Source organism: Micropterus salmoides, unplaced genomic scaffold (genome assembly GCF_014851395.1).
Source record: "Micropterus salmoides isolate LMB-PRFRI ecotype aquatic unplaced genomic scaffold, ASM1485139v1 Ms_hic_scaffold_6, whole genome shotgun sequence".
Classification (NCBI taxonomy): domain Eukaryota; kingdom Metazoa; phylum Chordata; class Actinopteri; order Centrarchiformes; family Centrarchidae; genus Micropterus; species Micropterus salmoides.
Window position 1 is genome coordinate 26,445,914 of NW_024044348.1, and position 15,828 is coordinate 26,461,741.

A 15,828-nucleotide genomic window follows, 5' to 3' on the forward strand; every position below is an offset into this window, starting at 1 on the left:
TCTAACATTCTTCTAGCATTACCTTTTCACCACTTATTACTCATTCTTCCTGGTTAAAAAAGAGGCATGTCGTTTTTAACTGACTAGGACAAACATATAAACAAATAAATTAATATAGGCTACAGTTGGCTATAGAGTCAAACTCAAACCAAGTATAAGCACACAGAGAGGCCGGAAGTACAAGGTCTTGACGCTGATTTCGACCCCCATCACCACACAAAGCACACATACAGTACAGGCCCTCAACATGCGCACGTGCATCTCAACAGTGGTGAGCTGAAACACGCCCCCTTGTGGCCACCTCTAATGCCTGTGAGTGGAGCAACAGAGAGGGACGTTAAGTGTGTGTAGTCCTCTAATATCTGCGCGCGCGCGTGTGTGTGCGAGAGAGAGAGAGAAAGAGATAGAGAGAGAGAGTTAGTGTATATAGGGGGTTGTTCAACATTCAGTGTATTGTTGCTGTCATAAATAATTGGTCCGCGGGGAGGGGTGGTGGTGCTAAGGGCTCCTCCATTAGGCCAAAAACTTTTGGAGCGCCTTTCAGTTCTAATTGGCACCAAAGATTGGTGGCGCCGCAGCTGGCGAACCCCACGGAAGACTGGACAACAGGGAGGAACACGAAAACCGCCGCTGTCCCCTCGGCTCTTAAAGACATCCTGTGGCACTCAAAAGGCTTGAAAACCTATTTCAGAGTGAGTGGGAGACAGGGGAGTGGGGCGGAGAGAGAGGGAGAGCAATGATGTTCTTTTGACAACCTGTTCAGTGTGGAGCTGTGAGGCTCGAGCGCATCTAGCCTATGTGTAAGCCTCTGTCCTCCCTCCCCTCCCCGCTCTCCAACGCTCTCTCTCTCTCTCTCCCTTCACAGACAGGGGCGGTCGTTCTCAGTCAGTGCACATATTCCACTTGGCCAGCATCACTTGGAGTCAGACATAGCGCTGATTGAAGGAGCGGGCGGGAGCTCATTTTCAGAGCGCATGATTGTGTCAGAGGGGCTTCACTAGACTGTCACCGGTCAGAGAGAGACGGTACAGCCATTTCAACCACGCCTTTAAAAGTAGACAGGGTAATTCACAAAAAAGGAGACTGGGTTTATAGGGTTTTGCCAAACTAGCCTTGCTTGAGTTTTTCAAAGGGAAAGTGGTTTTTATTTGTATCTTTTGGAAAGAGGGACTCTCCTGTGGAACGGAAGATTCCGCTGCCCGCCTCTCTGTGCGTAACGCAAAAGTTTAAGACACCAAAGGAGGTGATTTGAGAGGTCTGGGAGCGCAACAAACTCTCCGTTATACTCCGCTGGAATTGTAAAGCTCAAATCGGACTCCCACTGGAAGAGGACATATAACTTTTTAACACATTTTGTGGAGAGATAAAGGTGGCGGGTTGGTCCAACGGAGGAATCCTCTTCGCTGAGCCGGGAGGAGTGCGCGCTGCGCTGGGTAGTAGACTTGCCCACAGGACGGCACCTCGGAGACAAGGTAGAGACGCGGCAGGGATTACATGCCTGCACAGAGACAACAATTTTTTCATTTGGGCATTTGTGTCAGGGTTATATTTTATTTATTGACATTGCATCTGGTCTGTGTGCTTATATTTGTTTGCTATTTAATTAGTATCAAAGCATCGTTGCTCTAATTACAGTTAATAAGCCACGCCAGAGATATTCAAATTGTAGGTTTTTATGCAGGCAATACAACGATAGAGTGGATGCAAGTCTCACGGAGCGCATCCTGCAGGGTATTACCTCACATGCATCGTATAATCAAACTTTGATCACGGCGCGCTGTATAATATGACCTGTCAATGCAGCCTACTCCGAGCCATTATACAAATCTGAGGGCCAGACGTCGGAGCAAATCTCGTTCGGTCTGAAAAGTCACACAAGAGGGTCCATTAGCCCCTGACTCCAGCCGCCTTTCATCTTTTTTCTTCAAGGTTTTCCACAGGTAGGTATCAGTAGGGTAGAGAGAAAAAACAACACCGACATGTGATCGACAGTAACGCTGTTTTATCGTAAACCTCTCGCAGCTGCATAAACATTGTAGGAATAATTCAATCGATCTGCAAAGGCGGTGTTTGAATGTGTGGGTGTTCATGGTGTAAACGGCATGACCCCACTTGTAGCTAATCTTCCAATTTACAGTCTGACCCTCAGTTTTCTCCTGTCCTGACTACACCTAACCCCCGCCTCCATGATTCAATGAGGAGAGGGACAGAGGAAATTTAGTCACGCTAAACAGCAAACAATCCTGTCAATCTCCAATTCTCCAGCACACACACACACACACACACACACACACACACACACACACACACACACACACACACACACAGCCCTGCTTGTAAACGTTCAATAATCCACTTGTGAATCCTCCCCCTTTAAGTTGGATGAAACGATGTAGTCTGTGCGGCGTGGGCTACATTTCTCTGTAATATTATTTTCACGGCTTAAGGGGTTGAAGGGGACATAGTTGAACATGAAAAAAACAAACAATTGAAAGAACCTCTTACCTCTTCTTGCTTTTTCATAACAACCGCTCAGATGTTGCCTCTTTTTTTGTCACACACAGGCTGTTCTCCCTGTGCCTGTGTTCACCTCTCTCCATCTGTGTGTGTGTGTCTCACTCTTAGGTTATGACGGAACTGAGCTGAACATGGAGCTTTTCTGGATTTTGTTGTTTTCTAGTGTGTGTCCTCTTGCCTGGGGCCAAGGAGTTTACGGTAAGAACGCGCTATTTACAAATGTATTCATATTATTACATCAGTGCATACTTTATTAGTGCAGGCTGACTGAGCTCCACTGCAGCAGCGATGTTAATTTGTTCAATTATTAGCCCATAACCTTAATTAAGGGCTTCTCCGCGCCACATATATTGTCCGCGTTTGAGTGCAACGCGCTAATGGGAGGCGGTGTAATAACTGTCGTTTAAACTACTGAGAGAAGAGCTGCAGGGAGATCGACAGCAAATTCACTTGAAAGGGAGGTATTACTTCTCAGTAGTCACAGCAGGCGGCTGGGAAAACATCCAGGATGTAGTGGATGTGAAACCCTTACTGTAAATCCAATCTAATTCCATTTTTTGGCTGATATAAATCTTTATGGCGAAAAATCACTTTAGGCCTGCAGATTAGTGCTTATTACACACAGTATAGTAAAACTATTGTTTGGCCGTTATTTATTTATTTACATCACTATGTCCCATGCTGACTGCACACACTCTTAAAGCCAACAGGTTTTAAGAGGAGGACAGGACCGGCAGAGCTCTCTGAGAGGAGGCTTGTCTTTGCAGGTTAAACAGGACAGTCACACTGTGCTTTTGAGGATGAAGAGGAGATTTGTCCCCTCTTAAGACTGTCTCGCAGCAACACAGAGGCTCAGTTTCTTCTACAGGCCAGATACGCATCCCCCTGTCCCTCCGGGGCGATGCAAACGCACAAACTGTTCTGTCAGCTTTGATACTTTGATTTTGATGTTTGAAGGAATGTGGCAGCCATTTCAAAACAAGGGCTGTTTAGTCTTGGTAGCATAGAGTGCTGTTGTCATTATCAATCCCAGCAGCCTGCAGTCACACAATGCCAGTCTGTCATTCGCCGAAGCATATGTATAGGCTCATGTAGAAGTGCTTGCTAACCAGTCAGGCTTATACCACTCTAATACTTCATACAGCGGGTGACATGTTAATATTAGTGTAAATTAGAACCAACTTACGTGGGCAATCTTTTCTTAGCCTGTAATTTGTTCTGTAGTTAACACAATTTGAAGCATTACATTGAGGCCTTAATAAACAATACTAAAGCATTTGTTTTTTTTTCGTGACCCATGGCTGCAGACAGAGCAGTGTCTGCTTCTGTGCTGTGACAGTGCTGGTTGAGATCTCAAGATGTTTATTTTTTATTTTTTTTAATGGGAAATGTCAAACATGGCCTCACAATGAAAAAGAATGTACCTGAGTTTTAGTAGCATCACATGTACTTATCTGGGATAATTTTTTACCTGCAAATGTAGGCCTTACCCGCTTCGATAAAGCCAGGATTTACCATAAACCTGTTTTGCTGATACTGCCAGCATACATAAGCAGGTATTTTGCAACGTAACAGTTCAAAATATATGGTACCCAGAACTTTCAAGTTACTTTCAATGCCAGCAGTCATTTTTTTAGGAGTGTGTGTTCATTTTTTCAATCAGTTGTCTCTTCATGAAGTAACTTTTCTGATCTAGTTAAGCTGTCCTGCAGAAGGCTCTCATCTCCGGTTTGCCCTTGTGCATTCTTGTCCTCATTTATTTTTTTTCCATAATAAGTGTATGAAACAGTTTTGGGTTCTCTACAGGGCGATACACTGATTGTTATGAAGAATTTGTGCATCCTTGCCTCATGGGCTCTGTCACAAATATGCAGTCGGTTGAAGCAGAAAGGTATGCAGTGAGTGCCAGAGGTGGAGGCTGCTTTTTATAATTTATTTTTTTTGTAGGCCTATGATAGTTTTCTGCACAGTGTTATAGGTTGTTTGTCTTATGTGCAGCAGCAGCCCGTCCATCTCTGCTGAGGGAGTCCCAGAGCTTTGTGGGAATCATATTGGCCAGCTTTCACAGCCTTCAGATTCCCAGGTGACTTGTGTGGTGGTGGTGCTCAGCTGCGTGTACCTGCTCGACAACTGTTTCCTGTAGGTAAATCTTTGCCGCTAAAAAGAGTCATTCAGTGACAACAAATCAACTACATAATTGTAGTCAACAACACGAGTAGGGATGATGGGGAAGAGAGCCAACGAGTTTGGCACGCTCGCTCGCTGTGTATCCAGATATGCATAAAATGGTTTCCTTCACTTTGGAATTGTTTAGCACTTGCTCTAGCAGACAGATGAGACTCACTGTCCGTCGGGATCCGAACAGTGTAAGTGTGCCTGATTGATGTCAGTGCTTTGGACGGCTGTGAGGTTCATTTACTGTAGCCTTCTCTGGGATGTGTTTGGATGCGTGCGTCTTTTTTTCTCTCAGCTCATGCCTGCAAGTCTGTGTGTGCAGGTGTTTGCGCTCGTGCGTGCATGTGTGTGAGCTCATGTGTGTGAGCCTGCAAACCTGTTAGTGCATGCATGAGTGGGACGTGATAGTGCTGCAGACAAACTTTTCCCATTACCCATTACATTTATTCATTTAGCGACTTACAATTGCATGTTGACATGCATAATGTCTGGAGCAACTAGGGGTTAAGTGTCTTGCTCAGGGACATAATGGTGGCTGGGTCACAATGGGGGATGGAACCCAGGTCTCTCACACCAAAGGCATGTGTCTTATCCATTGTGCCATCACCACCTGCCATTCCCACTGCAACAGTTTGCTGGCTCAGCAGGGACTTGTGGATCAGTCACTGTTTCTCTTGCAGCAGTGTTGAATTGATTGCACTTCTGCGAATTTTGATAGGCTGTCAAAAAACTTGCAACACCTGTCTATCAATAGCAATTGGATAGACGAGTGCGCCAAGGAAATGCGATGCTGTACTTCAAAGGAAGAGGGAAAAGCTGAACACCATATGTTTTTACACATTAGGCTTTGTTGTGCATTGAGTTAATTTTATAGTATGCCCCTCCCTCTCTCTCTCATAGTATATGCATACATATATATATATATATATATATACATAGTATATACATATATATATATATATATGCATACATACATATATACATACATATATATATATATATATATATATATATATATATATCAATCACAGGATGTGACTCCTCGTCAGAAGGACTCAACAGTTATGACATCAATACAGACAAAGTGTACCAGAAAAGTGTCTCTCCATCTTTGTGGTGCCGCATCACATGATGACACCAAATTATTGATTGCTTGACAAATTCACACAGAAGCATTAGCCGGTGCTGTAGATGGAATCCAAACTGCATTAGCCTGCAATACGATGCGTCATTATGTGCTTGTTAACAGGAAATTTAATGAACTTAAATCAATGATTTTGCTCAACAGTGTTATTTAATTTTTTTTTTGATTTAAGCAAGGCCCTTGCAGCAGCAGGAGAGTTGAGGCCTTGCCACTGGCCATAGAACAAAGCACTACAAGAGATGCAGAAAGTGAAAAAGTTTAAAATGCCTACATTGCGCACAAATTTAACATCACTTTGAAGATGTTGCCCAAGGAAGAATGAAAGGTTTGGAATACATTGCTAGTTTTTTATTTGCAGTCTGTGTGTGTGTGTGTGTGTGTGTGTGTGTGTGTGAAGAGCACCCAACACTTGAGCATCGTTTGAGCATGTGGAGCTGTACTCGCTGCAGTACATTAGCTTGCCATGGCATATGGGTTGGAAGCCGGTGACCTAGAAAGAGATCATTCCAGGTTTAACTGGCCTGGCCACTGGCTCCCCTGTGACTTCTTCCTCTCCCCACATCAGCACTTTTTGTTTGTGTCTCTTTTATGTCTCTTAATTCTGCGTTTATTTTGGATGCTGAATATTGCCCTTTTCTAATAAGCATCCATAATTTATTGGTGACTCGGAGGCAGTGGAGGAGGGGACGGGAGACAGTGATAGAAAGCGACTGAAGCATTAAGCTGCAGTGGATGATAACCTTTTACCTCCCACAATCTGACACCTACTATCCTCCTCCTACTCCTTACCTCTTTGCTTTATATTTCTGTTCACTGTACTCACACGCACACACACCCTCTTTTTGCTTTACAGATTTCACCCTCTCTACATGAATGTGATCAGTAATGTCAGCGATTACCAAATGACCTTCCCCTCTCTTATTACGTTAAATCAAAATCCTTGGAATTTAATTAGTAGTGCTCAAACTCTTTAAATGAAAATTAGATAAACAGATAGATAGATAAATAGATATTAAAAAGCCAAACAGGTAGGTAGATAGAGTAGATAGATCCAACTGAAAGGAGACATGAGAAGCAAGACAGAAAAAGTCAGTGTTTTGTCTGGTAAGGAAGCTTGATTATGGTGTAAGTGCCAGACGATTAGGAGAGCTTTTCTTTGCACAGAACAGATAGGAGATAATGAGTTGGCAGAGAGCTGGAGAGCTGATGAATGGTGGCATGTGTCTTTATTGTTTGTAATGTATATCAGAGTCTCCATTGTTCAGCACAATTAAAAATAGAACATTTTACATGTGAACTACTTTACCTATTAGACGCGAGTGGTGTTATCTGCACTGTGTTTGCCTCCTGGTCCTCCCTCTTTTTGTGTCTGTCTCCACTCATCTCTGTCACTCTCTCTGATCCCGTCCCCTCTGCTAAAAGTTTCAGTGCACATGGTGCTTTAATTATCTGTTGCTTCCATCTTTCTTTTCCCGCGTTAACTAGATCCATTGTGTAGCATTGTAGCCCTTGATTCCTTAATATTAAAAGGGTCATACCTTGAGAACATTCACATACACGATACAGTACACAGTCTCCTTGCTTTATTGTTTGCTCAGCTAATTCTTTGCTACATTTTGCTCTTGATCCTCCTCTCCTCTCCTCTCCTCTCCTCTCCTCTCCTCTCCATTTTCCTATTTTTCTCTATGGCTGACTGGATATTAAAGCCTGACAACATTTCTATTAACCCACAGGTCAGCAGCAGCGCCATAGGCCTATGACCAAAGTGATATGTCGACTGTGTTTTACAGTAGCCTTGCTACCTGGGGCTAAAGGATAAGAGCTCTAAGACAACGTCTTGTGAGGTCTGATTGATCGCCTCCTGCCAGTTACACTCTGAGCCCGTGCCCACTCCGGGCTCAGAGTGTACCTAGCGACAGGTACAGGTGGGCAGTCTGGCATAGTGGGCCCCCGAATAAGGTTTAGATAGTGTTATATGCTATATGCCAGTGCTCACACTGGTCTGATTGGACGTTGCTGCTGTAAGCGTATTGACTCATTTCCGTTTCCGGTGCTTGTGTGTTGGTAGCGTGTTGTGCTGCTCTCGCTAATTATCTGTTCTTCGGCCAACTGTCCGCTAAACACTTATTCTTACAGTAATTTTGCCTAAGCACTCACACTTCTTTCCATCTTTTGGTGACTGCTGTTCAATCTCATACAGTAGTTGTTCAAAAGTTTTGGTAGCTAACGCTACAGTACTTTAGCTTAGCCGTTAGCAACATTAGCTCAGCAGCCAGCGATGGATTCTCCTTCTCCCTCTCTCTCTCCTACTTTCTCCTGCTCGGTGTGTCAGATGTTCAGTTACTCCTCTGCCTCCTTTAGCGGTAATGGTCCGGCTCCGCACCTTGGTAGATCAGTCTTTAGCTACTGTAGCTAGCTAGTCCCCAGAAGTTGGTGGGGAACGGCTTGAGTTAGCCTCTGGTAGCCATCCCCCAGCATCTCCTGAGCAGCCAGGAAGGGGTGACTGGGTGACTGTCCGAAGGAGGAATAGTCGTAAGCATTGAAAGCCCACGAGTCATCATCAACCTGTTCACATCTCTAACAGATTTTCCCCACTCAGTGACACACCCGCTGAGAAACCAACTCTGATCATTGGCAGCTCCATTTTGAGAAACGTGAAGTTAGTGAAGCCAGCGGCCATAGTTAAGTGCATCCCTGGGGCCAGAGCGGGCGACATTGAGTCTTGTTTGAAACTGCTGGCTAAGGATAAACGTAAATACAGTAAGATTGTTATTCATATCGGCAGTAATGACTCCTGGTTACGCTAATCGGAGGTCACTAAGATTAATGTTGAGTCGGTGTGTACATATGCAAAAACAATGTCGGACACCGTAGTTATCTCTGGACCCCTGCCAAATCTGACCAGTGATGACGCATGTCGTCATTCCGCCGCTGGTTGTCGAGGTGGTGTCCAGCAAACGATGTGGGCTTTGTAGATCATTGGCAGACTTTCTGGGGAAGACCTGGTCTGATTCGGAGAGACGGCATCCATCCCACTTGGGAAGGAGCAGCTGTCATTTCTAGAAATCTGGCCAAGTTTATTAGTGGACCAAATCCATGACAACCCAGAGTTGAGACCAGGAGGCAGAGTCGCAGTCTAATACACTTCTCTCACCTTCTTTTTCAGCAGTTAACCACCCAAAACCCTGCGCAGAGTCGCAGTCTAACATACTTCTCTGCTCCTCCATTTCAGGAGTTACTTAGTGAAAATCCTATAGTGACGGTGTCTGCCCCTCAACCATTGAAATTATTTAAATCAAAGGTAAACAGAAGAGGAGCTGTGCATAAAAACCTCATAAAAATTAAAACCACAAGAGCAATAGTGCAAATGAATAGGAAAATTAAATGTGGACTCTTAAACATCAGATCTCTCTCTTCTAAAGCTGTACTAGTAAATGAACTAATATCAGATTATGATATTGATTTATTTTGTCTTACTGAAACCTGGCTGGGTGATGGAGAATATGTTAGCCTAAATGAATCCACCCCTCCCAGTCATATTAATACTCACATTCCTCGAGGCACAGGCCGAGGAGGTGGAGTTGCAGCTATCTTCGACTCTAGCCTACTAATCAGCTCTAAACCTAAACTAAATTATAACTCATTTGAAAGCCTTATTCTTAGTCTTTCACACCCAAGTTGGAAATCATTGCAACCAATTCTTTTTGTTATAGTGTACCGAGCACCTGGTCCGTACTCTGAATTCTTATCTGAATTTGCAGAGTTTTTGTCAACTTTAGTCCTTAAAACGGACAGTTAAGTTATTATTGTAGGGGATTTTAATATTTATGTGGACGTTGAGAATGACAGCTTCAGTACTGTGTATAAAAGAGGTGTTGGCTTCTGATACCCAAACTTGAGACCTCTATAAATGAATGAATTTGATGTGTCTTTGTGGCCGTACACCTCCACAGTTTGCCTGGTTAGAACAATTAAGATGTTGGTAATCTTCCCAATCCAATGACACTCTCACACTCCTTTTCTTGCAACTTGTTTATTGTAGAATGAAATCTAGTATGAGTATATGTTTATGTGTATGTGTGGGTGTGTGTGTTAACTGTGTGTGGTAACTGTAAAGAGAATAAACAAATGACATTTTAGACATCTGAAATAGTAATGAATAAAGGCAATATAATATGAGATAAACAAGTGCGAATAATGACATATATGAGGACGAAATGAACAAAGATGGATAACTGCTGAAGAGAAAGCATGAACTAAATAAGGGAGCTTCCAGATTTTACACACGTGGACTGAAAAGGCTCTGTTGCATAGGCTTACTAATCATACACAGACTAGGTAATTTCGTGATGGTCCCTTACTGACCCGTCAGCGTGCGCCATACTAATAAACGGGAGGGAAAGTCCGACATAAACTTTATATTGATTATATTACGGGAGGGAAGTCCGACCTAAAATATATATATATATTGATTATAAACATGAAAACAAACACAGCAATATATAATATATGCTACGAAGTGAGACAGGGTGATAAAACACACAGCAACATCACACTTGATAAACCAAACAAACTAGACACTGTACTAGAACTAGAAACTAGACACTCTCACTTCTCAAGGATGCACACGGAAAATGGAAAGAAAAAAAATGCAGTCCAGGATATGAATGAAGCATTATCCAGAAGTCCAGCAAAACTCCTCTGAACTAGAGACAAAAGATGTGACTACAGTGTCCTCCTGAACGGTTGCAACTGAAAGAGGGGAGACTGAAAACCGTCTCTTCGATTGAGGCACTTAATAGCTGACATGTCATTGGTCCAGGACGACACGAGGGCCGCATTCACGGCACCACAGACTGCATGCATGTTAGGTGGTGCAGTCTATAGGCCGAGTGAGAGACCTTCTGAACACTGTGTTTATCTCTCTGTTAGATTCCATTGGCTTCTTTCAGAGTGTTCATGAACCGACTCACTGTTTTAACCACACCCTCGACCTTGTTTTCGACCTTGTTTTGGTCTACGGTATTGAAATTGAACATTTAATAGTGTTGCCACAGAATCCCTCTTTATCCGACCACTGTTTGATAACTTTTGAGTTTGTATTGCTGAACTACACACCATTGGGCAAAAAATTCTATACAAGATGTCTTTCTGATAGTGCTGTAGCTAAATTTAAGCTCTAAATTCATTATCAAGTCACAAAGTAAGGGAGGACTCCTATGCTAATTTCAGTCCCTCCCAAATCGATCATCTTGTTGATAGTGCTGCAGGCTCGCTGCAAATAACACTCGACTCTGTAGCCCCTCTAAAAAAGAAAATAATAAAACAAAGACGGTTAGCTCCATGGTATAATACTGAAACTCGCAAATTAAAGCAAATATCACGGAAACTTGAGAGGAATTGGTACTGGAACTGGTAAATTCTCGATTAATTTGGCAAGATAGTCTTAAAACTTATAGGAAGGCCCCCCGTAATGCCAGAGCAGCGTACTACTCGTCATTAATAGAGGAAAATAGGAACAACCCCAGCCAGGCTGACAGAGAGTCACAGCTCTATTGAGCCAAGTATTCTCATAGCTCTCAGTAGTTACGATTTCATGAGCTTCTTTAATAATAAAATTCTAACTATTAGAAACAAAATTCACCAAGACCTGCCCTCAACTGGCACCGACTTATCTCTAAACTCAGGAACCTTAGAAACAACTGTAAAGCCAGATATATGTTTAGACTGCTTTGCTTCCCTCAATCTTTACCAACTAACTTCAATAATTTCTTCATCTAAACCATCAACCTACCTCTTAGACCCCATCCCGACTAGGCTGCTTAAAGAAGTTTTACCCTTAGTCAGCACTTCTCTACTAGATATGATCAATCTGTCTTTATCAACAGGCTATGTACCACAGTACTTTAAAGTAGCTGTAATTAAACCTCTTCTGAAAAAACCCAAACTTGATCCAAATGTTTTAGCCAACTATAGACCTATATCTAACCATTTCTCTCTAAGATCCTGGAGAAAGCAGTTGCTAAACAGCTGTGTGACTTTCTACAGAGCAATAGTTTATTTGAGGATTTTCAGTCAGGATTTAGAGTTCATCATAGCACAGAGACAGCACTGGTGAAAATTACTAATGACCTCCTTATTGCATCAGACAAAGGACTTGTCTCTTTACTGGTTTTACTAGATCTTAGTGCTGCATTTGATACCATTGAACATCAGATCCTATTGCAGAGACTGGAACATTTCATTGGCATTAAAGGAACCGCTCTAAGCTGGTTTAAGTCCTATTTATCAGATTGATTTCAGTTTGTACATGTTAACGATGAGTCCTCCATGCATGCCAAAGTTAGTCATGGAGTTCCACAAGGATCTGTGCTCGGACCAATCCTGTTCACATTATATATGCTTCCTTTGGGCAATATTATCAGGAAATATTCCATAAACTTTCATTGTTATGCAGATGATATTCAGTTATATTTAGCGATCTATCTATCAAAACTAATCAGTTAGCTAAACTTCAAATGTGGCTTCAGGATGTTAAAACCTGGATGACCTGTAATTTTTTAATGTTAAACTCAGATAAAACTGAAGTTATTGTTCTGGGGCCCAAGCACCTCCATGACGCATTATCTAAAGATATAGTTTCCCTGGACGGCATCGCCCTGGCCTCCAGCACCACTGTGAGGAATCTTGGAGTTATCTTTGATCAGGACATGTCGTTTAAAATGATGCAGTAAAACTAGTCCATGCATTTGTTACTTCTAGGCTGGATTACTGCAATTCCCTATTATCAGGCTGCTCAAAAAAGTCCATTAAGACTCTTCAGCTGATCCAATGCTGCAGCACGTGTTCTGACAGGAACCAGGAAAAGAGATCATATTTCTCCTGTCTTAGCTTCTCTGCATTGGCTTCCTGTAAAATCCAGAATAGAATTTAAAATCATTCTTCTTACCTACAAAGCTCTTAATGGTCAGGCACCATCTTATCTTAAAGAGCTCATAGTACCTTACTACCCCACCAGAGCACTGCGCTCCCAGAATGCAGGGTTACTTGTGGTTCCTAGAGTCTCCAAAAGTAGACTAGGAGCCAGAGCATTCAGCTATCAAGCTCCTCTCCTGTGGAACAAGGTTCCAGTTTGGGTTCAGGAGGCAGACACCATCTCCACATTTAAGAGTAGGCTTAAGACTTTCCTCTTTGATAAAGCTTATAGTTAGGGCTGGCTCAGGTGAGTCCTGAACCATCCTTTAGTTATGCTGCTATAGGCCTAGACTGCCGGGGGACTTCCCATGATGCACTGAGGTCCTCTGTCCTCTACTTTCTCTCCCTCTGTATCCAACCTCATCCCATTATTGCATGTAACACAACTTCTTATTTCACTTCTTTGCTCAAAGAGAGTAAAGAGGCAGAGGTGGGCTAGGACTTGAGGGGGCATAAGGCTATACTGAAAACAGATTGACTTCGTAACTGTGGCGGGATATTGCATGAAAATGCATTAAAGTTCTGCTTTTAAAAGCTATACTGTTCTTTGTGGGGTTCATCAATAGTCATAAATGATCAGCATATATTTTATGAACGTTAAGAATCGTTAACATATTATTACACTTAGTAAAAGTAGGCTACCGTTTCTTGAGATTCAGCAAAAAACATGTGGCGTTAACCGTGTTCAAACAATGTGAGCAGCAAAGTGTCTGAAAAGGACCTTAATAAGTGAATGCATAATTCGGCAAAACGGATGTTGTAGGCTACCTGCCGAAATTTGCATCCACCTCTTTTCTCAGTATAACAGAGCGTTACCTCCCGCGAGGTGTATGCAATTCACAGCAGGAATGCAGAATTCGGCACAACACCTGCGCTGCAAAACGTCAATAGACCTCGTGGGAGCAAGGCCTGATCATTGTTCTAAATTCACAGTAAACTCACAAGTCTACCGGAGGTAGATTGTGTCTGACTTGACGGTGCTCTTTTTATTCCCCTATCTATCAAGTTGGTGAAAGTCAGCCAGTGCTAACTTTGTTAACTGTTTTCCAAAGTTAACATAGCTATCCTTATTAGCTAGGCTCCTTACATGCTTACTAATAACTGTTTTGAAGATGGGTCTCCGTCATTGACAGCGTTGTGTTGGACAGATTTGTGCAGCGGTGTTTATGATACCAACCATTCAATTCACAGACGGGTCTGTTGTCCGTGTTTGTGAGAGACAGAGAGAGAGAGAGAGAGCGACCGAGTGAGAGAATGTGCGGAGCGAATATGCGCTGCGATCAAAAACGATTTTAATACGGGTCGGCAAATTTACTTGGGCAGCTGTTAATCTACGTGGGCGGCCCGCCCAAGTAAAGTCTATGTATGGGAAACACTGACAAGGTTAGTGAGTATAACTTTTGGGAAATACTCCACTTTCTTTACAGAGACTTAAATCATAAGATTGATACCACTGTGATGAGTGGTATGATGAGGTGGTTTGATGAGGAGGAGTGAAATGTGGAGAAGCAGGCTCCAGCAGTATGCGTCTATACTGAAGTGCCGGCAGAATTATTAAAATTATTTGCTCACAGATCATCATGTATCCCTCCTTTCTGTCTGTTCATTTTTATTTATTTTTTCCTGTCTTTGTGTTTCACTCTCTTGAATGACAATGTTCTTGTTCATGCAGATCACATCCACGCACACAATCACACACACCAAAGACCACGCAAATTTTCACACGCACATGCGCAAACATCTCTCACTGCATTTACCTTTCGCTGGTAACTCATACATCATTACCTCACTCTCACCCACTCTCATCTCTCTGCACCGACACACACACACACACACACACACACACACACACACACACACACAAACACGGCTCTTTGGGTGAAAGTGGTCCAGAGCGTAACAGGACAACGTGGGTGCCCTCTGAGTAGGAAAAACTGTCAGGGAGGTTTCACTTTGCTCCTCTGTACTCCTGTCACTCTGTCAGACACTATCAAGCACCTCTTGCTGGCTCAGCTTCAGGAGGGAATATCTACGTATGTGTATCTGTGTTTGTGTCTTTGTGCACAATTTTGGGTATGCAGAGCAATTTAATATTTTAATATGGACAAAATAACAAAGCTGTTGGAGTGTAGGTGTGTTTTGTGATTTTGGTGTTTGTTTATTTTGTGTGCACGGGTTCTGATTCCGGTGTCTTGAGAGTGAAGGAACAACAGGCTATAGTGTGTGTGTGTATGTGTGTGTGTGTTTTTCTACGTTTGCATGGATGGACATGAGAGGGAGGGAACATTTGGCATCTAACTTATTCATGAAGGCGACAGGACGGTTGTGAACAGCGGTGAGAACATGGCTTACATCAGAGACCGTCTGCCTCCTTCTGCACTTCTCTCACACTGTCACTCTCTCTCTTCTTCACTTCCTTCTCTTTCACCCCCCATCCTGTCTTCAGCTCTTACATCTTTCTTTGGCTTCATTCCATTCTTTTCCAGAAACTTTCTGTGTGAATTTTGCGTAGTATTAGTCATTTTGACATGTGTCAGATTGTTTCAAAGCCACTTTGTGTAGATTGTTTTAAGTGATTAGAGCATCTTTCAAATTATTCTGATGGACTTTCTGTTTGTGGTAAAATTAGACAGAATGTGAAAACAGACTTCTAGTGTCAAACTCTTCACATCATTCTGCATTAGAGAAGCTCAAACATCACAAGAAGTGTAACAGTAAACAAAACACATTACTGAGCAAAGGGGAACTTTACGTTTGACCAATTTCTTCATTAATCTAGAAAATGAAAAGGGAAATAGGAAATGTTGTAAATAGTTTAAACAACAAACCTTATTTCCATTAGAGTTGGTTAGAATATAGATGAGGGTTAATGTATATTAAATATACATTATACACTCGTCGGCCACCTTATTAGGTACACCTCATCAATTGCTTGTTTACAGAAATAGCTAATCAGCCAATCACATGGCAGGAACTCAATGTATTTAGGCATGTAGATGTGGTGAAGACAACTTGCT

General features: G+C 42.6%; 1 protein-coding gene across 3 annotated transcripts in view; it reads left to right on the plus strand.

The window, feature by feature from the left end:
- Positions 1-792: 792 nt before the first annotated feature.
- The window catches only part of LOC119890238 (MAM domain-containing glycosylphosphatidylinositol anchor protein 1), a 202,502-nt gene continuing 187,466 nt past the window's right edge, over positions 793-15,828 (plus strand). For 2 of the 3 annotated variants that reach the window (XM_038701400.1, XM_038701402.1), the window contains exons 1-2: positions 793-1,472; positions 2,626-2,715. In XM_038701400.1, the coding sequence (XP_038557328.1) occupies positions 2,649-2,715 (67 nt within the window). In that variant the 5' untranslated portion in view covers positions 793-1,472; positions 2,626-2,648. Of the gene's footprint in view, positions 1,473-1,804; positions 1,941-2,625; positions 2,716-15,828 lie in introns of those variants that run through there. The other variant, XM_038701401.1, reaches the window with a different exon arrangement.